At 36.2% G+C, this 23,415-nt stretch overlaps 1 protein-coding gene and 1 pseudogene across 1 annotated transcript; one reads left to right on the top strand and one right to left on the bottom strand.

The window, feature by feature from the left end:
* Positions 1 to 78: 78 nt before the first annotated feature.
* On the bottom strand, positions 79 to 21,213 carry AADACL2 (arylacetamide deacetylase like 2). Its single transcript, XM_041734493.1, has 5 exons — positions 21,076 to 21,213; positions 19,292 to 19,514; positions 14,291 to 14,360; positions 11,938 to 12,109; positions 79 to 685 (listed from the first exon to the last, which is right to left on the bottom strand). Exons 1-5 carry the CDS (start codon positions 21,211 to 21,213, stop codon positions 83 to 85), a joined length of 1,206 nt encoding a protein of 401 aa, XP_041590427.1. The 3' UTR covers positions 79 to 82.
* On the top strand, positions 879 to 10,057 carry LOC121479023 (annotated as a pseudogene).
* Positions 21,214 to 23,415: the final 2,202 nt, after the last annotated feature.

Here is a 23,415-nt window from a genome sequence, read left to right as displayed (position 1 = left end):
CTACAAAGAAATCACAAATTACAATCTGTTACCTGATGGCCAAGTATATAAATATTTATAAATATGTATATGCCATGCATATTTATAAATTCTTATCTAGCCAACTAATATACATATCTCTTATCCTGAGACCTACATGTAAATACAGTGGTGGTGTCATAAATGATAAAGCTGCATGGATTCCATTCTCAATATGGTCATGAGTAACTTGAACTCCAACATTTTGAAGTCTTGAAACATACATAAGTCCATCATCCCTCACAATATCATATTGACAGGTAAGAATATAGGTTGGTGGCAAATTCTGTAACAGGGAATCATTGGCTAGCAAGGGTGATACTCTAATATCCATAAGTCCTGGAAATGAAAAATTATGTTTTCCAAGAATTGGTTCAGTATAAACATAACCCTTCCTATACTTCTCGGGTAAAAGAGTGCTCCAATTAACAAACTGAAACAGATGTCTTGATTCCTGAGGCATATGTTCATTTCTTCTCATCGCCTCGACAAATGTTTCATCCTTGGTGAGATATAAACTCACAAGTTTTATGGCCAAGTCCCTTGGTAGAATTATACCATGCTCATTTTCTTGGTGAGATGGCAGATAAGAATCAATTATCTGTAAGGCAGGGTAAAGTAAAGCTTGTATCTTGATTTTATGTTTAAATCCAGTGTCAGTCTGGACCTGAAAAAACATAATGATGTCCTATAAGCAAAGACCTCTGAAACACCACGAGGAAGGAATTTAATAATTTAAGCAATCTCATGATAAATCTATACAAATTGATGTGATATTATAGCTATTTTCACAATATTTATAATGTCTTTCAGTGGCATGAAAAAAATGTCAAACTCATTTCAACAGTAAAGTTTTAAAAATGTCGGTTACGTGTGCGAGAAAGGGAGAAGATACAAACTCTCAGTTACAAAATGAGTAAGTCCTGGGGATGTAATGTATAACATGGTGACTAGAGTCAATTATTCAAAGTTTGTATATTTGAATGCTGTGAAGATAGTAAATCTTACAAGTTCTTATCACAAGAAATACAGTTTGTAGTCATACATGATAATAGATGTTAACTACATTTACTGTGCTGCCAGTTTGCAATATGTACAAACACCTAGTTATCATGCTGTACATCTGAAACTAATGTTATATATAAATTATATATCTACAAATTTTTTTTAAAAATAGACATATGGGCTGTACCCAAGAGCAATTTGAGAGACTGGGAACAATGGAAACAGTGAGCTCCTCAATCTGAGGTAGTGACAGAGGTAGTAGTTGTGACAGTAGTGGCTTCATAACCACTAACAGCATAAACCCTCCTAGAGTTGCTTTAGCAAATTGATGGTTTATTGTCAGTTGGGTTGGTACATAAAAGGAGTCCAGTACAGTGGGCAAAGGAGAAAAAAATAGAGGGATGGGGGAGAGGGAGATATATACATATAATGATGTTTTTGTCAAAAATCACCAATACAAATAACCCAAGTAGTGTCTTCCTGGGGAAATTGACAGTATATATAAGTTTGTAAAAATTCCTGACTCAAAAAAAACCACAGTGAATAGAAGAAATAGATGTAATTACTAAATAATATTTTATCTTTATCTTAAAGTTTAAAAATTAAAATTAAAAATATTAAAATGAAAATATTTTAAAACTTTTTAAAGTTTAAAATAATATTATTTGGCTATTAAGTATGTTCCCAACTGTACATTTTAAGAAATATATGTAAGTGCAAAAGTACACAGACAAAAAGAAAAAGAAAAAAAAAAGCCAGTTAATAGGTAACTTACCTTCTGAAAAAATGGTAATACTTGGAAAACAAAGGGATGGCTATTAAGTATGTTCCCAATTGTACATTTTAAGAAATATATTTAAGTGCAAAAGTACACAGACAAAAAGAAAAAGAAAAAAAAAGCCAGTTAATAGGTAACTTACCTTCTGAAAAAATGGTAATACTTGGAAAACAAAGGGATAAAATTGATTTTTTAAAAAAACTTGTTGATATTTACAGTTTGACATGCAAGGAGAAAATGTGTAATATTTGACAAGGAGCCCTTTTTTCTTTTGCTTTCTTCCTAAGATTTTATTTACTCATGAGAGACACACAGACAGAGGCAGAGACATAGGCAGAGGGGGAGGCAGGCTGCCCTGTGCGGAGCCTGATGCAGGACTTCACATTCTGGGACCCTGGGATCACAACCTAAGCTGAAGGTAGATTCTCAATCACTGAGCCACCCAGGTGTCCCAGAAGCCCTTTCCAGAGGTGAAGGGTGTCCTGAGGTTCACCTATGACCCTGTGGACCATAGGAAAAACTTTGAAATAACTCCAGGGAGCAAGTATCTCAGCTAGAGCATGGCATCAGAGACAATGGCATCTGGACAAATGAAAAAACCTGCTGCTGCCCTAAGTGCAACACACCTCAGGATCCAGTCCTATGTACCTACAAGTCAATCTTTTACCACAGCAGCCAGCTAAACCCAAAAGAGTGAAAAAACTGAACTCTGAGAGGTACCTCAGAAAGGGACATTGTATCCTATCACCTCCAGGATGCTTTCCCAAAGTGCTAGAGGCTTCACAAGTTTAGAATGAAAATGAGCCAAAACAGTGTTTTCTGAATGAAACTTCTAAGTCTCTCCCAAGTGCCCTCAGGTCGATGATTTACTGAGCAATAGTCCACCATTAACATCCCACTGCCAAAATCCCAAACCTAGACAAAGAAACAAACAGCACCATATACACAGGGAGAGGGCAAAAAGGAACCTACCAACACCCTTATCTGGCTCTCACTGTCCTCTCTGGAATGTCAGATGAAATAAGTTTTCCCACAAAAGTGACACCACTTACCACCTCTATGTCCCCATTACATCATTTGTTGCTTGGCCATTCACTGCCGCTTCCCATCTCTCTGTCATCCTTTGAAGCTCATTTCAAAGTTAACCCCCTTCATTATATTGAAAGAGCACCTGCTGGTCAGATTCTCCAACTTTGGCAATTTTTCCCTGTTATCAGTCTGGTATGAATCTTCTCAGATGTTTTCTACACGTTTTATGTACATTTATAGTCACATATGTATGATTATGCCTGTGAGTACCCGACCAAAGTTCACTTCTCTTTCTCTAATCTCCTCCCAACTTCCAAAAAGCTCTCTACCTCTTTCAGGTCAATGATCATTTTCCCCTTATATTACAAAAATATACATAATGGATCTTTCTGCTGGATTTTGAGTTCCACAAGCGCTGATAATATCTAACTTATCATTGTATCTCTTACTGAGTCGAAAATACTGAAATGTTCAATATAGTATAGAAAAGGCAGAGAAATGAATAAATCAATATTGCTGCTCGGTTTATAATGCTCTGAAGAGGACACTATCCTTAGAATCAGAAATCAGAGGCTGTAAGAAGCAGTAAGAGACATATAACAAATAGGTCCCAACAATAACACTGAATTATTGAATTATCTATAGCTCTGTTCTTTCCTTCTTAGACCCATATGGACTCAAAGACAACTAGCTAATCAGAGGGCAAAAGTGCAAATGAGCATTGATACTGATCCATAAACATTACTACCAAAAGCCCTGAGTGGACCGTCCTTTAACAGAAAAGCGATTCTTACATGAATGGATATGTATTTCTCATTTCATATGGACCTAACTGCAACTCATATGTACCTGACTGTAGAAAACGTATAAGACATTTATCTCAGGACACTATTATTACTTTGAAAAGAACAAGAATGAAAATACAAAGTCAAAAAAAAATTGAGAGAACATGTCTTGCTTGTTGAGGTTTAAACACTGGTAATGTTTCTTGAATTGTCCGTTTAAATTTTTATTTTTCAGTATAAGAAAGACCTTTGGTAACTCAGTAAAAGGCTATGGAATGTGCTCAACAAAGTCCATCCTTATTCTTAATCCTTTTCAATAATTAACAGTATTTCAAGGAGAACACAATGGATAGGATGCATTTGAACTTCCCTTTTATACTTAAGTACCATTAATCCTAAATTCATGAAAACTAAAATAGAATTAATTCTCCCACATATAAACTATTCCCTCTGCCCTTCTTTTACTAAACCATGCAATTTGAATCTCTAACTGGTTTTTCAAGTTACAGTTCATGCCACTGATAGGACTATCATGAAAGTAGTTTATTGCCACCATGGTAAAGACTGATCTCCTAAGTCTGCATATTTGGGAACAAAATTTGGAACCAGTTCATAAAAGACTTCTCATCATGCTAAAAAGCTTGGAGTGACACGTGGGTCAGAGCTATTTTCACTCCTACATGAAACCTACTTGTTATATGTCTCTTACTGCTTCTTACATCCTGTGATTTCTGGTTCTAAGGATAGTGTCCTCTTAAGAGATTTATTGATTTATTCATTTCTCTGCTTTTTTTAATACTACATGTTGAACATTTCATTACAACCAACCCCTATGAGTTGGGACTGGTGGCTGAGTGGTAGCTGATAGCAAAGTCAGAGAAAAGATGCTTCATGACTTTATGCCCTGTGCACCGAGGCCAGTATCAGTCTACGGACTCAATGGCTTTAAAGCCCATTCAGAGCAGTTGTCTGTCAGATACTTATATCTGACATAAGACCTGCTCCAGATAGTGTGAAGCATTACTGAATTCTCTCCCTTTCCCCAGATGCCCAAAGACCATCTATTAAGGCTTGGCGCTTTCCTAGAAAATAGTAGGTTCTTCCTGCCAAGGGCACATACAAGAGTTCCTGAGTCCCTCATTATCCACTGCCCTTTTCAAACCAGTCACTGGTTTTGCAAGGGTCCTTACTATCTCCTCCCTGGTCTGGATGTGTGTTATTCAAAGTCCTGCATGTCCACAGCAACTTATCCATTGCCTGTCATCCACAGAAGGAGAGATGTGTGCAAAATATTAACTTATACGTAGAATTCCTACATCACTAATACTAAGTCTTATTCACCAAACTTAGCAGATCTACTATTTTCAACCAGGTAAACCCAGTTCCACAGCAACTGTGATTGTTCCTCCCACTAATTTTCCTTTTCATTGACCACCCCCCATCCTACCTCACACCCAATTTCACCAATACACAGACAGCCAGTGAGTATTTGTGGGAACAATGAACCATTATGAAGGAATTCTGATATGAGAGGCCTTCTGGTCTCATTCTAGGGCTCATGTTCCAACGACACTGGGAGTTGGAGAACTCCCATGTGGGGCCTGCTATAGTCCGAATGTTTATGTTCTTCCAAGTTCATATTTTGAAAAATCTAATGACCAAGGTGATGGTATTAGTCAGTGGGGTGTCTGGAAGGTATTTAGGTCACTGGAGTGTAACCTTCCTGAATGGGATGAACACACTTATAAAAGAAGGCTCAGAGAGTTAGCTTGCCCTTTCCACCACATGAGGATATAATGAGAAGCTCGCAACCTGGAAGAGGGCCCTCATCAGACCATCCTGGTGCCCTGATATCAGACTTCCAGCCTCCAGAACTGTGACAGATAAATTTCTATGGTTTATAAGTAACACAGTATCTGCTATTATTTTTGAGCAGCCCAAATGGATTAATATAGAATCCTTCAAAAAGCCCAAAATAATCAACTTGCTTTCCTCCTTAAGGATTTATCCATATTATTTTCTCAAATTAAGAAGATGTTTATGACTTGAATAAATAAAAATAAGGCATAAGTTATTTTAAAATTAAGTTTGATGAGATGGTGATGAAATTGCATTTAAATGCTATGATTAAATTTTTAATATTTGCTCCTTTAAATTAAAAATTAAGGGACTATGTCCAGAAAAGTTTCCTTGATTGTAGTGATTATTCAGATCCTTGTGACTGGGCATCAACTTTAGTGATTTTAGGACACATTATGTGATATTGCCAGAAAGTCTTCAGGAGAAATGTCTTCATTTCCTTTTCAATAATTAAAACATAATTGAAAAATAGACAAAGTCCACAAAACAAAATTATAGAAGAAACTATTTGACTTCTTAATCCATGAGACCAGCTTTTTATATTGTGAATTCTATATGTGTTTTTTTTTTCTTTTTTGGTATACTGGAAAAACAAGTTGAATATATCCTCTTGCAGTTTTCTCAGAGTACAGAACAATATTGATCTCTCAGTGATAGATTCTTATTGAAACTGAGTTTTTCAGGCCATCAATCTTTAACATATTATTAAGCACAAGGTCATGAGACTTTGGGGGGAAAAAGGTTTATAATATTTACAAAGTAAAAGTTGATTTTGATGACCCAGATAAAGAACCAACCTAGTATGGGGAATAAAACTTTTGGATTAAAATATAACTCACATAGGAAGTTTAGCAGACTGTGAATAAGTAGCTTAAAGTATGATCATAAAAATAAACAAGAAAGTGTAAAGGAAGTCACTTTTTTTTTTATGTCATCTTAGCTTATTGAGTTCTGACACAGCATTTTCAGTTGTAATAATCTCTTTGATCAGATATATCAGCAAGTTAAACAGATACTATATTCTTGTTTAATTATCTAATTCAAAGAAAGGAATAATGTCAAATTTTAATTCACTGTAAGACAACTTGTACTGTCCACAGATTTTACTGAGAATTGCATCTGGTTTTGGTGGCTATGTTAATATTTAGGATTGCCCTGCTGGAAAGCAATGAGAGGTCTTCACATCTTGATGAATCTCTAGGACTATACCTGTCTTCATTTCAAAAGCTTTCCTCATTTACTAAGCCTGGGAAATATTACAATATGTAAACAGAAATTAGAGGTGTAGCAAGGTGCTTCTTGATTCGGTAATTACTGGATAGCTTTCAGAATTTCTAAGTCCATAAAACCAGTTTTAGGTGAAATTCAAGATTAGATTGCTAGGGGCACCTGGGGAGCTCAGCTGGTTAAGCGCCTACCTTCAGCTCAGGCCATGATCCCGGAGTCCTGGGATCAAGCCCTGCATCGGGCTCCCTGTTCAGCAAGAAACCCGCTTCTCCCTCTGCCTGATGCTCCCCTGCTTGTGCTCTCTCTCTCTCTCTCTTTCTGTCAAATAAATAAATAAAATCTTAAAAAAAAAGATTACATTTCTATATGATGTATCATAGCAATTAATAATGTAAAAAAGGGGATAGTCTGCAATTTTCATTCCACCACACTTCCCACCCTATCCCAGCAAGATCTTTCAAATAAGTGATATATTATTTCAAATACACAGAAAATTAGTTCAGGTCAGAAGAGGCCTCAGGAATCAACAAGTCTAATGGTCTGCAACTTTTCTTTTTGGTAATGAAATTCTCTTTTATTTTTTTTTCCCCTAAGAAAATGTATATTGAACTCTAAACATGAAGGGGATTAAAGTGAAACATCTTGGGCTGAAGGGAAGCCCAGGGTGAAGATTAAAGGTGAAGCCTTGCTAACAATTGCCATTCTGGCTCTACAGGAGGGCTTTGTAAATGTATGTGGTAATACAGAGAAGTATATATGCATAGGTATATGTACATGCTCATATGTATGTACATATATACTTGTATATGTGTATATATAAAATAATATGTGTGTGAATATAATTTTCCTGTAAGTAGTCTAACTTGAGTATTTTATTTTTATTCTTAAAAGGAAATAATTTTTTTAAAAAAAGAGGGATATTGCAGGTTTCATGGAAATTTGGGAAGATAATCTATTCCCTGCTTGTGTTAAATCTAACTTTTATCAACCTATCTAGAGTAACTAAAATGCTCACAGGAGATCAGTCACCAGATAGTGAGTATCCAATCAGAGAAATAATTAGGCAGTTCATCATTCAGGAGAGCTGACTTTGGCTGTTGCCCTAGCCAATATTAACCTTATAAACTCAAATCACCGAAGCTAGCTAAAGATGTTGATCCTCAAGGTCTGAGAACCCCCGGAATCATCACCAAACTAGACCTTACAGATGAAGAAAGAGATGCCAGGGGTGTCCTAGAAAATAAGATACTGCCTCTTCACAGGGGTTACGTGAGAGGGTAAACAGAAGCTAAAAGAACATCATATGGTTTCACTCATACAGGGAATATAAGAAATAGTGAGAGGCAAAGGAGGGGAACTGAAGGGGAAAAATTAGAGAAGGTGACAAATCATGAGAGACTCCTAACTCTGGGAAACAAAGGGTTGCAGAAGGGGAGGTGAGTGGGGGAGATGGGGTGACTGGGTAACGGGCACTGAGGGGGGCACATGATGGGATGAGCACTGGGTGTTATACTACTGTATGTTGGCAAATCAAACTTCAATTTAAAAAAAAGGACACGGATAGGAAGAAGGACATAAAGGCTGCCATATTGACAGACAAGAATTTGCTTCTCTCACACCCAGCTCACAAACATATTGCTGATCACATGGAGACCCCATACCTGCAGAAGCCCCTTAATCAGCAAAATACCAACCACATTTGAGATACTCTGCCAAACTTCAGGAAGAAATGATAAGGACAGTTGCTTTCCACACAACACAAAGTAGAAACCTAAAAAAACTTCAAGCCAGAAGACCCTACCAGGAAGACCAAAGCATTGCTACAGGTAGATCAACAATTTGCTGCAGACTCTGAGAAGAGAATTAAAGGGTTAGGGGATCAAGTGGATACTCTGGAACTCTCGAGAAGTGCTAAAATCAATTGTATTTTTATGAAGGCTTTTCTTTGAAGATTGTAAAGATCGAGTTCAATGAGAAAGAATTGTGAAGAGGAATATCCTATGCAATCAAAAACATACACTGTATCAGGACAGGGTTGTTTTCTATAGACATGGCAGTCCAAGAAATAGTCAAAAGATGAATTGCATAGCTGAGAGGGCCTTCCTTGAAGAGTGTAGATCTGGTAACACAAAAATTAATCAACACTGTCAAGATACCCCTCAAAATGGCAAACGTTCCCAGACCCTGAGAGGAAATGGAAAGGCTTGTTGCTAACCACATTTGACAGCAACAAGTCAAGACAAAGCATCAGATACTGCTATTGATTGACACCCAAGTCTCCTACATCAACGCCAAACAGGAAGATTTTATTAACTTTGCAAATGCTCAGCTCAGCAGAGGAGCAGTCAAGTTAGCAAGAAAAATACAAATGGAAATTAGGGTAATGTGCAGGGAGTAGCTAGCCACCAGCATCACTGGCATCATGCAGGGAGGCTCTAAAGGATATTGGTTTGTCCTTACCACTGAGTTTGTCCTCATACAAAGATGACAAGGAAAAAGAAAAGAAGTATACACTTCTCCTGGGAAACCTGGAAGTTTGGGGTGTGGACTTTTTGTCTAGCAAATACATGTTTCAACTCTTTAATAAAGAACAAAAGAATGTATACAAAGATTGTTGCTCTCTTGAGCTGGCCTGTGATTCACTGGAGGATGTAGGCAGCTGGAAGACCTCCCTACTAAGAACTGAAGTTTGTGCTTATGAATCTTCAACTGCAAATAATGAGGCTAGTCAAGCAGAAATCTTTTCCATGGATGCACAAGTGGAGAGACAAGTGAGGACCTTTCATAACCTAGTAGACTTCTACATATCTGCCCTCCCAACATGTGATGACATCAAATTCCAAAAGTGAAAATATACCTTATACTCAATAGTGTTAAAGCATTTATAACTTCAGAGCTCTTAGCACAGTTATATTCTTTAGAGGACCAAAATACTCTGATGGAGGAACCTGCTGAGCAGGCTCAGCACTGAGATGAGATGTTTCAAATGCACCAAACCCTTAAAGAAGCCTTTGTGAGCATTGATGACATCAACATAGCACTCCCTTCCCCCCACCTCTGCTTCCTGTGGATGACTTCTGGAAACAGCAGTCCTGCAGTTCACCACCTCCAAGCCTCACAGCCCAAAGGAGGCAGACATCAAGTGCTCCCCTCACGTGGCCTACATGGCCCAATCCAACCAAAGGTCTGCTCCTGTCATTCTGTTCCTGGGATGGCCCCTGGCCCCACAGGGGAGCTCTCCCAATACCATTCCAGTGGGCCCCTCACCTCTTTTTCCCAATAGCAGCAACTCATTGGAACATCTCTGCAAATTCCCTCTCAGCTCACAGGGGCCCCTCCCAGTGCCCTGAATTAGTCCCCCAAATTTTGAGTGAGGACAAACCCACACACAATTCTTATGAGTGTCTCTTTGTGTACCTAACATCAAGCTTTGGTGTCATGAATGAAGAAGCTGCCAATCCTTGGAGACTTGGGCTCAAGAAACATAGGTGACTAATTGACTTGTGTAACTAGCCTGTGTCTGAATTCTCTACAATCACATCCTGGAAATGACCTAATTTATTCCCTCCTTCAGAGTCCTCTAAAAGTTTGACTTTAAGCAACTGTCATTTGAACAAATGATGAATTTATGTTGTGATTTCTGATTTCAGCTGTGAGCTTTCTGCTTTCCTCACCATTCTTCTCCTTTAAAGAACAAATAAATTTATTATTAGGTATTCTGAAAAAAAAAAAAAAAAGAGAGAAGTTGGAATGCTTCCCAAATGATTGAATGAGGCTGTGACAAAGAACTTAAAAAAAAAAAAAGGTATCAATCCCTCAAATCTTTCATTTTAGCAAATGGAAACCAGTAATATATAAAAATTTGTCATCATGACCAAGTGAGGCTCATGTCTGGAATGTAAGCATAATTTTACATCTGAAAGTCAATTCACATAACTTACCATGTTAAAAGAATAAGGGAAAGAAATCACACAGTCATGTGTGTTTCACAGTCATGCATCAATAGATGCATTAAAAACATTTAGGAAATTGGGGGTACCTGGGTGGCTTAGTCAGTTAAGCATCCAACTCCTGGTTTCAGCTCAGGTCCTGAACTCAGGGTGCTTAATGCTCAGCATGGAGTCTGCTTGTCCTGTCCCTTTCCCTCCCATTCTGCTCCTCCCCAGCCTGTTTACTCACTGGAGATCTCTCTCTCTCTCTCTCTCTCTCTCTCTCTCTCAAATAAATAAATAGATAGATAGATAGATAGATAGATAGATAGATAGATAGATAGATATCTTTTAAAAATTAGCAAATTTAATACCTATTTGTGCAAACACCATCTGCAAACTAGGAATAGAAAGGACTTCTTCAATCAACAAAAGCCAACTATGAAAAGCCTTCAGTTAACATCATATTTATTAGTGAAATATTGAGCGATTTCCTCTTCAGATTTCCTCCTAAGCTATCAGAGTAAGACAACTGTATTCAATATCATCCTGAAAGCCCTAGCCAGTGCACCAATTAAGAAAAGTATAAAGGGTGGAAAGAAGGAATTAAAACTATCTCTAGTAGTGGAAGATAAGATTATGTAGAAAATTCTAGAAAATGTTTTTAAAAATACTGTAATTTATAAGTGGAACTTATAAAGATATGATTGTAAAAGGCCAATGTGAAAATCAAATGTATTTCTATATACTGTCAAAGAAATGTTTGAAAAATACTATTTTACGTGAAAATTTTCCAATATAACTCAGGAATAAATTGAAACAAGATTTGTAAGATATCTACACTGAAAAAGTAAAATAGTATTGAGGAAATTGAAGAGGATCTAAATAAAATATGAGCTATACCATGTGCTTTAATTGGAAGTATTAATATTATATTATTATTATATCAGTATCAATATTATCCTCAAATCTATAGATTCAACGCAATACCAATCAAAATACAATTAGCCTTTCTATTTTAGAAATTAGCAAGATATCCCAACATTTTGGTGGAAAAGATTTAGAGTAGTCGAAATAATTTTGAAGAAAGAACAAAGCTGAAGTCAAAGTAGTACCAATGGAACAGAAGAGAGGGTTCGGAAATAGTCACATTATGGTCAATTGATTTTAGACTCAAGCATCACTGTAATCCAATGAGAAAGGATGCTCTTTTCAACATATGTTGCTGGAAGAACTGGTTATCTGTATAAGAAAAAAAAATGAGTTTTAAACTCAACCTCTCAGGATAAAGATAAATAAAACATACCTGTTGAGTCACTCCTGTTGCCAAACCGGCCCCAGAACTGTCTCCTGAAATACAGATTCGTGCAGGATCTACTCCGTATTTTTCAAGAATTTCATCTTGGAGAAAAAACTTGACTGCAGCGAGGCAATCTTCAAACTGAACTGGAAAGTGGTGTTGAGGAGCTAATCTATAACTTAAAAAAAATTTCATTTTAAAGTACCATTTATGGTTAGATCTTTCCAAGTAGCTTTTAAATACCAAATAAATGCAATTTAACACCAGTCTCTGTTGTTTAATCTTCCAAATATCAAACCTGAATTTTTCCACTGGCTCCTTATTCTTTGAAAAAAATTAGAATTGGTATAAAGGTTTTCAACCTTGTGTCTAAGGTCCCTGGATAGCATTGTATGTGAGGAGTAGGGGATATTATGAACTCTCTAAACTGTAACATAATTTTGAGTCCGAGCACATTTTGGATCGGAGATACTCTACAACTTCTATCATCTTCTCAATGTAACTGATGATCCAAACATTAAAAAAGCACCATGGACTTTTGAAGGCAGCAGATCTAAGAGAATATTCTAGGCAAAATGTTATATTTTTTCAAGGTCACTTAGGTAAAAATTCTACATGCTTACAATGTACAGACCTCACTATGGATAATGCCCAGGGTTGATTTTAGATGAAAATTTTGAAGTATAAATAATATTTTAAATATGCCAGGGAGGTTGCTTGTTTCTAATACATTCACAAAGCAAACTAACACACCATTATTTTGATGGATATATGTGGCTTTTTCCCCTCTATATGTGGAGCAGTAAAAATAGAATAATTCTATTAGCTATTATCTATCAGGACTTTTTCTTTTTGCTCTTCAGAATTAAAAATTTGTATTTAATATTAAATGATGAGATAATACTTAAAATTTTATCATAAATATATTTAGAAAGTCCTAAACAAAGTATAGGTTAAACACATCCCAAAGATGTTGGTATCTATTACTTTCAATGCAGTAGATTTAGACTTTTTTAGGGCAAAGAACAACACAAATTATAAGGATTTAATGGGATATATATGCCAGACACAAACATATCACTATATTAAAATAGATTTAGAGTGAGAAGGTTTAGATTACTTCAAAAGCTATGAAGGTAAGGGGTGTCTGGGTGGCTCAGTTGGTTAAGAGTCTGGCTTTGGATCAGGTCATGATCTCAGGGTTCCATAATCAAGCCCCATATCAGGCTCCCTGTTCAGTGCAGAGTCTGTCTCTGCCTCTCCCACCCAGCTCATGCTCCCTCTCTAATAAATAAAATCTTAAAAAAAAAAGTGCTATAGAGGTAAAAAAAGAAAAAAATGTAATGTCCTCGTATTATAAATTAGAAGTACCCTTGAAAATAGGAAGTGTAGGAATGCCTGGGTGGCTCAGCCCAGGCTCACTGGTTGAGTGTTTGCCTTTGGCCAAGGGCCTGATCCTAGAGACCCAGGAACGAGTCCTACATCAGGCTCCCTGCATGGAGTTTGCTTCTCCCTCTGCCTGTGTCTCTGCCTCTCTCTCTCTCTCTCATGAATAAATAAATAAAATCTTTAAAAAAAAAAAAAAAGAAAATAGGAACTGTAGGTACTGAAAGTGGCCAAAATGACAACATTGATGATCACTCTTTTGGTGATCAAATTGTCACTTTAGTTGTCTCTCTGAGCATTCATAGCTTCCTAGCTACAAAAACAAAACAAAGCAAAAAACCAATGTACTATAGCCTCTAAGAACTATTAGATTGGAATTCTCTAAGTATGTTTTTGTTACTGTGGACTAGGGGAGAGGGGTAAGAAAAAAATTACTCTTGGGGATGTCAGCTTCAGAAATTTATACTGTACCATTCTAAGAAAATAAGAACTGTCCTGAGACATTCTGATATTTTCTAGCAAAATCCAGAACATAAGATCATTTTTCCTGAGAGTGGCTCAAGATTCTTAGCTGATCCCAATCTTTATCTCCCACATTACTCTAAATAATAATTATAACAAAATATTTTTTTTGCCAACCCAAACACAACCTACCATCCCAAATGTGTAAAAACTCATTTATTTCTATCTAACTGTTACCTGATATACAAATTGGGACCTGAATTCTACACATCTAAAGCAACAGTGTTTCCACAAATGCTCACTCAAGAATGTCACTCAGAGATTCACATAATCCAAGAAGAATATGAGATACTGGATTCTTTTGGGGAATGATCTATGTTGCAATGGTGACAAATAAAATAGATTAATTTTTTAAAAATTATATCTGAGTATAGTTGACTTGATTTGGAAATCAAACCTCTACTTGATAAAGGCAAAAAATCACAGTAACCAAAGAAAATCAGTCTCTTACTCCACTCCTACAACAATGGAATCGAGTTTGTTTGCAGTCCATCTGTTCAGGGAGTCAAAACCCGCATTTTCTGAAATGAAAAAATAAATGTCAAAGTACTCTCTGTAATTAAACAGCAACAGAAATGCTTATAGCTATGAACTTGGAAAGAAATGCGATTTGGGTGTGTTATATAGGAACTTATATTTTCCACCCCATTTCTATGCAGAGGGACCAGAATCGGCATGAAACACTCTGCAGGAGTTTCTTCTCAGGCACTGTCTCCAGAGATGGAAGGATGTCTAGGCAGAGTGGTGGTTTTGAGGAAGAGAAACTAGGCTAAGCCCATTCTAATTTTTCTCTTTCCATCTGCTACCTATACACAAGGAGCCTGACCCCTGAGAACCTTCTGTGGCTTGTTGCATTTTATTCTGCTTGTTCCTTCAGGCAGCAAGTTTCATAAGGAGGTGCGTGATTGATCAACAGGGCCAGCCACTACAGATGAGTTAATCTAACTCAAGAGTGTCATAATACCTAAATACACATTCTCCAAAACCTTCTTTGGAAATAATGGTTATGCTTTGACGGTCACTCACTCGAATCTTGTGTATGATCTTCAAGTGGCTCAGAATTCAGGGGAGAAATAATAGATGTACTGATTCTCTAAAACCACAGCACTCAGTAATATGGTTCTTTGAATCTCCAAATTCTTTTAGTACGCCACATTATAAAATGTTGCAATAACCTTAGTATCTGAGACAGAGTCTTAAGGAAAAACAACTAAATTTTGGGAGAGCCTCTGGCAAGTCAGTATGTGGACTTAAATGTACATATCCATTTTGTCACACATGGCACACAAACCATCATTCATCTCCACAGTACACACACATATCTCATCCCAGGTACTTCCAAATCCAATTTCCCAATGCCCTGGCCACAAAACATTGTCAACTCTATGACATCTGCTACATCTGCTATTACTTTAGTTACTACATGACCCTAGAAATTCAGAAAATTCTAGAGCTGTGATCAAATTCCAGACTTTTCCAAGATGCTTCCTGCACATTAACAAAACTTCAAATTAAAAACTAATTAAATACTGGGAGTGAATACCATGAAAACAGAAAAGTAAGTCAGCGAGTCTTGTAGGTAGAAAAATAATGTTTTCATTAAAGATTTAGTTGATGATTTGCAAGACGAAGCCATGGGTAGATGAACACCAAAATGTACAAGAACCCTCTGAAAGCCCCTCAGTGATTTATTTCAAACCTGTCTTTATTTTTTATTTCCCAATACTTTTCACTTATCTTACAATAAAGTCAGTTTAAGTGTTTTGTTTCCCATTCTTTATCTCCAGCTGTCTTAACTCACTATATTTCCTGATAAAATTTGTTGGTTCATATTTTTCTTTCTTCTATGTCCAATTATTGAATTTATATCACTTGAAGAACCCAGATAGAAACAAAAAGATAATAGGATAGATGTCAAAAACAACAACCACAGTTCTATGTAAAAAAAAAAAATCTACTAAAGAAATATTTTCTTATGCTTCTTAGTTTTCAGCAAGTCTAATGGAGGAAAAAAAAATAGGAAGCCTGGGAAACAAAGAAAGGAAATTGAAATTTATAAATACCAGACAATAGTTAAAATGTCTAGTCCTGACCTGTCACAAAATAGAAAGTTTCTCAATCTACAAACAAATAATGTGCAAATATAAAGCCAAGACCAGAAAAAATACACAACTGAAATTCAGCTGAGCAAGAAATTGGAATGTGTGTCCTGAATAATAATTCACATATTTTTAGGAATTATGGATCACAATCATTGCATATGTCAATGAAGGGGTAATCAATCTGATATTCAGAAGCACTTCTAAGTATGTTTCCAACAAAGTATTTTTCCCATCTGTGAGCATTTCTCTTGTGCTCATTGAAGTTCCAGGTAAAATATATATATATGGATACTTGGATATTTCATAGACTTTATAAAAGCTCTAATGGCACTAATACATCTCTTTAGAGAAAAATGAGGTCAAATTGGTATTTATCTTCTTATATATCTTATAATATCTTATAATGTATTTTATAAAGGAAGCAAAGTATTCCAACTACCCTAATGTCTGATATAAATTAAATTACAAGTGAAATCTAATTTGTTGAAAAGATTAAGGAGGTGAAAAAGATATAACAGTACTGGGAAAACATTTTGACTAATAATCCCTCTAGAGAACAACCGCAGAATTTCCTTTTAGTCATTTAGTATATTTTTTTTCTCAAGACATTTATTTTTTAAACATTCATTGTATGGAAAATGCTTTGGTAGATGCAAAGAGGTGATTCTACTTCCTGGAGAGATGCTAACTGAGCACTCAACACAATTATAAAACAAAACAAAACAAAAATGATTGTTGCCATCAGGTAAACACATGCTGCAATGGGCCCCATAGCAACATTACTAAAACCTTTTAAAGCCAGGGAAGACTAGGGGCACCTGGATGACTCAGTCAGTTTAGCATCTGCCGTGGGCTTGGGTCATGATCTCAGGATCCATGATCAAGGCCCTGTCAGACTCCACGCTCAGCGGGAAGTCTGCTGCTTCTCCTGCTCCTTTGCCTACTGCTTCTCCTGCTTTGCCTGCTCTTTGCCTACTGCTTCTCCTGCTCCTTTGCCTACTTCTTTGCCTACTCGTTCAAGGAAAAAAAAAAAAGCCAGAGAGACTACATACACACATACACACACCCTTACCTACCAAATGATACTTTATCTGAACATAAAAGGGTAAGCAGAAGTTTTCTTAAAATAAGATAGGAAGGATATTCTAGAAAAGCATACCAGAGATCAAAATAAGAATTCACAGAGAGTTTGGGAACTAAATATAGCTTAGTATGGTTGAAACAAAATTATGAAGGGTAGCGTTAGTAAGAAAAGTTAAAAATGTAAGAACCTGGAAATCTGAACAATATGCTAATAGTCTAGATATATGATGAAAGTCACTGAAGAGTTTAGTCAAATAAATCATATAACCATATTTGCACGTTAGAAAGATCCAGCACACTAAGTGTAGAAAATGAACTAAGATTGAGCAGGAAAGAGACAGACAGAGACATCAAAAGGAATATATGTAAAAGATCATGAGGTACTAAGTTGTGTTAAGGAAGTCAAAATGGAAGTTCAGAAGTGGAATAAATAGGATATGGTAATTTGATGTGAGTATCAAAGAACTGTAAATAATTAACCATAACTGCTATTTACTGAGAGCTTTCAGGTATTGGTTTAGATGGATGGTGGGTTTTTCTTTTTTTGTTTTCTGAAGCCATTTGGACATAAGACAATAAATTGTGTATGGTCCTATTGAGCTGAAATGTCTGTGGTTTGTCCAGTATGTAAATGTCTAAGCGATATTTGTATATATGGGTCCAGGACTCAGGAATACTATCAGACAAGCAGATTCAGGACTGGATGTCAGCAGAAGAAGAGAAGGGATTAGAAAAGAGAGTGTGTAGAATCGAAACCCAAAGGTAGGGAGAGAATTCTGGGAGACAAGAATATTTATGAAGAGTAAATATGGAAAATCTCTTACTTTCTTTGGTTTGTTTTTAAAGATTGTATGTATGTATGTATTTGTGAGAGAGAGAGAGAGAAAGCATAAGCAGGGGGAGGAAGAGGGACAAGCACACTCCAAGATGAGCACAGAGCCCAATGTGGGTCTTGATCTCATGACTCTGAGATCAGGACCTGAGCTGAAACCAAGAGTTGGAAGCCTAACCAACCGAGCCACCTGGGCACCCCTGCCTTGTTTTGAGATGAGAGACAAGAGAGAAAGATGAGAAAACAAGGAATGGCAGAGGAAATCTAGGAGATACTTTGTCAGAGAGAAAGGGAGGACCACTGCATGTCAAAAAGAAAAGACTAGTCTTCAGCAAATGTAGTGGATTGTAGAGATCAAAGAATTAATTAAAGGTGGGAAAATAAGAGGATAGGGAAGGACTAGAGCCTACAGGGCATAGAAATGGGAAGCGAAAATGAAAGAGACTGTTTAATTACACTGAGGAGCATGTTCTGGGGCATCTGGGTTGTTAAGCGTCTGCCTTTGGCTCAGGTCATGATCCTGGGGTCCTGGGATCAAACCTCTTGTCGGGCTCCCTGCTCAGTGGAGAGTCTGCTTCTCCCTCTCTCTCTGCCTCTGCCCCTGCTCATGTGCCTGCTCTCTCTCTCTGTCTCTGACTCAAATGAATAAATAAAATCTTTTTTAAAAAAAGAGAGAACCAAATGAGGCTTAGAGAAAGGCAAAATATTAAAAAAATTATTTGTTACCTGTTTATCTTTTCCTCAATTCTATTCATTTTTTAATTAAATAGAATAGTGACTCCTTATGTATGAGCACCATTGTATCACAGAGTTTTCCAAAGTTCCATAAAACAAAATACATTCCTGTTTTCTGTTTTGGATCTGCTATATATGCCTCTTAGAATGATCACCAAAGGTAAATAGGGAAACTAGACTTCATCAGGAGAATTTATTATACCATAGGTCCATTTTGTGTTTACCTTTAAGAATCAGGACTAGCTACCATTCTAAGCTTCATCACTGTTGGCATTACTGTTATCAGCAACTGCAAATTCGACCTTGTAGCAACCAACAATGTATGACTCTGATTTATCATTTAAAACATCTCATCCTTTCAATGTTTCTGCTCCCAAATATATTCTGATCCCAAAGAAAACAAGTTGTATTAGTTTATTAGTTGACTCATTCATATCCTACTTTCATCTGATATGAGCTATGCAATATAAAAGCTGATAAGAAAACGCTTAGCAAAACCAAACCAAACCAAAACTGAAATAATCTCCATGTCATTTTTTTTTTTTTTGCCAAACATATGTCTGTGTCTATCTCTCTATGGGATATCTAATACTTACAGCTACACTTATACCTATTGTACATATAAGTATTCATATATGAAACAGTTCTTATATCAAAAATACACAGCTGGTTGTAGTTTTTCCTCATATGATTAACTTACTGAAGCTTCCAAAACAAAATGCACCACCGTGAATATAGATTACAGCTCGTCTTGGGGCGTCTGACTTTCTCTTTGGCAAGTACACACGCACTGGAACGCCAGCAAATTCTGTATCCATCACTGTGACATTCTCATCTGAAACTGGTTGGGTTTCATCCAGTCTGAATAACATGGAAACAAGCTCTTCATATTTTATAATACCCATATGTTCAATACACATACCCTGTAAAGCAAAACAACATTGACCATTTTCATCCTTAAGTAACATCAAAAGCACGTGAAGAGAAAAGAAAAAAGAAACAAACAAAATAAGCAAATAGAATGTTTGTAACAATTATTTCCAAACAATACTGCATGGATCTTATTCCATAATCCTGTTGAAAATCACACATATTCTATATTTTAGATTAGTAACTGGTCATTCAAAAGCTTTCAGTTTACTGGCATTTTTTTTTGATGCCAGTTGTAATGATATCCTAATTGTAAAAATTCTTGTCTGAAAAATGTCCAAGTCTTGTACCACCTTTTTCTTTTCTTTTTGTTTTGTAGGCATGTTGCATTTTTCTTCTTTATGGTTCACTTTATTTAATCTGAAATTTTAAATGTTGTCTTATGACCGCACTACTAATTATTTAAATGCCCTGGTTTTCAACTCCAAATAGATTTGTGTCCTTTACCCCCACTCCCTGTCCCTCAAATCTCACATTTGAGATCACTGAAGAAAGCTCTTCCGGTATTTCTGACAACTTTTCTAGGATCTTTGTGATGTGTCAATGGACAGTTTATTCAAAAGAAGAACCTTAATAATTACATGGTCAATAAATAGTGCATTAAACAGCCTTTATTCCTACAGTTATTTCCCAGAGTTTAAGTTATGACAGGGTCTTAGAGAACACCTAATGCCTATACTTTGGTGATGAGAATGTATACAAAAGCTCTTAAATTGCAGCCAGGAAATGTCAAAGCCAAATCTGCACCCATTTTTCTAGACCAGCCTCTTAGACTATCACTGACTGACTATACAAGAACCCTCTTGGGAGCCTTTTCGTTCTGCAGAAAGAGTGTGAGCTTTGAAATGAGGCTTTTGTGGGTTCAAATTCTGAAGGTGTCCCTTTCTAGCTGCAGGAGCTCCTCTGAACTTTTTCTTCCTCTGTGAATGGGTATAAATAATCAGAAGATGGGATGGGGGATGCACAGAGGTATATATTATAGAAACCCTATATATTCTAAAAGCTCAAAAATGCTAGCTTCTAACCATATCTTGCCTTTACCAAGGAGCTATTTTAGCTCAAATTCATAATCAACCTCATATATTTCAAGTCAGACAATCTCTGAAACCTAGCAATTTAAAATTAAAAATAGGCAATGGAAACATTGAAATAGAGCCCTAAATTAACATCAAGTAGCTACAAACACCTATACTATTTATTTGTATAATATATATAAGTAAAACAACCAGAACCTCAAATGTGTCAAATATAACTCAAACACAAGTTATCAAGTAAACTTCAAAGCTTCTCCCTTTAACAATACTACTTACACATAACACAATATACACAATCTTTACAGTTAGATATAAACTCTTCGGAAGCAAGAATTCTATCTCTGTTTGCTCAGATGTAGATGCAGCAAGTTTTATTTAGTTAAATTTATGTAATTGATGTCTTCTAACAAAGAAGCGATGGTTATTTAAAAAACAGCAATTACTAAAAAGTTCACAAGCACAGATTTTTAGTCAACAAGGCATTACAATATCAAGAAAGAAAAAAAAATGTTAATCTTACCATAAATGTGAAGGTTTTAGCAGTTGTAGCTAAGGCCACTACTTTCCAGTACTCTTCAATGTCATCTGGTAGGGAGATATACAAATGAGAGGCAAAGAGAGCACAAAACAGCCCCAAACAGAGAGCTTTGAATCCCATGCTAGTCCTTTCTCCAACCTCCTGACAATGCTGAGATTAAAGTACTTCCACTAAATACTAATAAGTAGCAGAACAACTGTAGATTGGAAACCCCTTTGGGTATATGTGATCACCTTAACAGTGTGTATTTTTAACTCAAAAGTTATTGCATCAGTGGTGATTTGTTTTTGAAATAAACAGATTCTGAGACAGATATTGTAATATAGTAGTCAGTGCTTATTTTGTTACCAAACAATTAACAACTCCCACAGTGTTTCTTCATCCTGCCATAACGTCATCATTATCAAGCAACTTAGTTGTGAAATCAGAGCCTATATGAGAGCTCTTAATACACCATAAAGTGAAATTTTGTGAATGGTTGTTTGCATCATTTTGTAGGAAGAGGCTTTAAAAAAAATTAGTGGACACTTAGTCAAAGTCCAGGTTTGTTCAACTAGCATGGATTACCACATTAATAGACCCTGTGGCTATGGTAGATCAAACTTTGAGCCGAAAGATAAGGCATGTGAAGGCATGTCCATATGCCACTGTTCATCAGGCTGGAACTGTATAGTCTTAGGTAACACAAGGCTCAGTATAAACATCTAGGAAACACTTCTTTTTTCTTTTTTTTTAAATGATTGTTCAGTGACTTTGTTCTTATGGTGGTAAATTTTTAAAATCAATCTAGACCAAGTAGCCTAGTGTAGCAGGCAATATCGAGTGCAGATATTGGACTTCTGCTTGCTGCAACCAGAGAGAGACCCTATCCACAAAGCTGATCATTTTGACATTCTTTAGAGATGCAAGTAACTGGATATTTTTTTGTCTGTTATGTCAGGACTTAGGAAATAAAAGAAGAGTCACAAATCAATAAACCTGCAATTCTCAAACTCATCACCAAAGATTGGTACTTAAAGAAAGTGATTTTTAGTAGAAGAATAATCAGGGGTCTAATATTAGTATATATTGGGCCTCTTGAAAGCATAAGTATTAACTCCAAAGTCTATCCTAAATTTCTCTATTAAAATTTTTATTTAAAAAATAATAAAAAAATAAATTTTTCATTTTTATTCACTTACATTGAAGTCTTCCTTGAATCCCCTGGGCATAGCTTAGTAATATTATTTACTATTCAACCTGCAACACTATTACAAGTGAAAGAGAAACTATTAATAACGTACATAAACTCAAACTGTCCTGGATAAACTAATATTAATAGACTTACCCTAATTATATAACTCTTGTATCAAGTTGAATTTAATTTGTGTGCCTGCATTTCTGAGTAGACTGTAAGAGATCATACTTTTTTTTTTTTTTTTTTTTTTTGTCTTTGCAACCTGTAAGTGCTCAGTGCTTTGCAGGTAGAGGTGCTAAATACATATTTTGATTAAATTAATGGATAACCAAGTTGACTGATTAATTAATGCCTAAGGATATTAGGAAGGGGGAAATCTCAAATCCACCAGCAACAATGAAGTTTGAATACTAAAATCTAGAGTGGTCATTGATGACAAAGAGAGAAAAATAGAGTTAAGGTTAACAAAGTTTCTGCCCTCACACTACACCTCTCTCTCTCTCTCTCTCTCTCTCTCTCTCTTTCTGACACACACACACACAGAAAGGGGAAAGGGATGGGGAAGAAAGAGAAATAACGTTATCAGGCTGCAGCTGTGTAAAGATGAAGGCCCTAATCAGAAGCTTTTAGGAGAAAGAGTCAAGGTAACATATACCAAGAAGCTTAGAGAAGGTATCTGGAATCTTTCAAAAGCCAGATACCATGTGTCTGACATGGTTTTTTTTTTTTCATATTTGGAAAGATAAGCAGAAGTATCTGATATAATGACTGAATTTCTTTAATCGGATCATAGCAATTTGCCTAACACATGGTAAGCAAACATGAAACATTCCCTGTTGCAGTTGTCATTCTTAGTATTATTATCAACATTATTGCCGGGATCAAAGAAAGGAGGCAACTTTAGAGTATGGAATATTTCAAAAAAGATCCAGGTCTACGTAGTGAGGCTACAGGGGGACTTTAGATCTCTGACTTGAGTCAAAGGTTAAAACATCTGAAGAGCTAGAGAGAGGGGTACAGACAGAGAAAATATCCTCAAAATTTGTCCCACGTTGTAGTTCTAGAGGTACAGGCCTTGGTTTCTGAAGATCTCCAACTTTCACAATTTTCCATGTCCCTTGGGTCATCATTGTTAAGCATGGAAG

The sequence above is a fragment of the Vulpes lagopus genome, chromosome 19, assembly GCF_018345385.1.
Source record: "Vulpes lagopus strain Blue_001 chromosome 19, ASM1834538v1, whole genome shotgun sequence".
Lineage (NCBI taxonomy): Eukaryota > Metazoa > Chordata > Mammalia > Carnivora > Canidae > Vulpes > Vulpes lagopus.
Note: the sequence above shows the minus strand (reverse complement) of the source record. Positions and strands in the feature narration are given on the sequence as shown.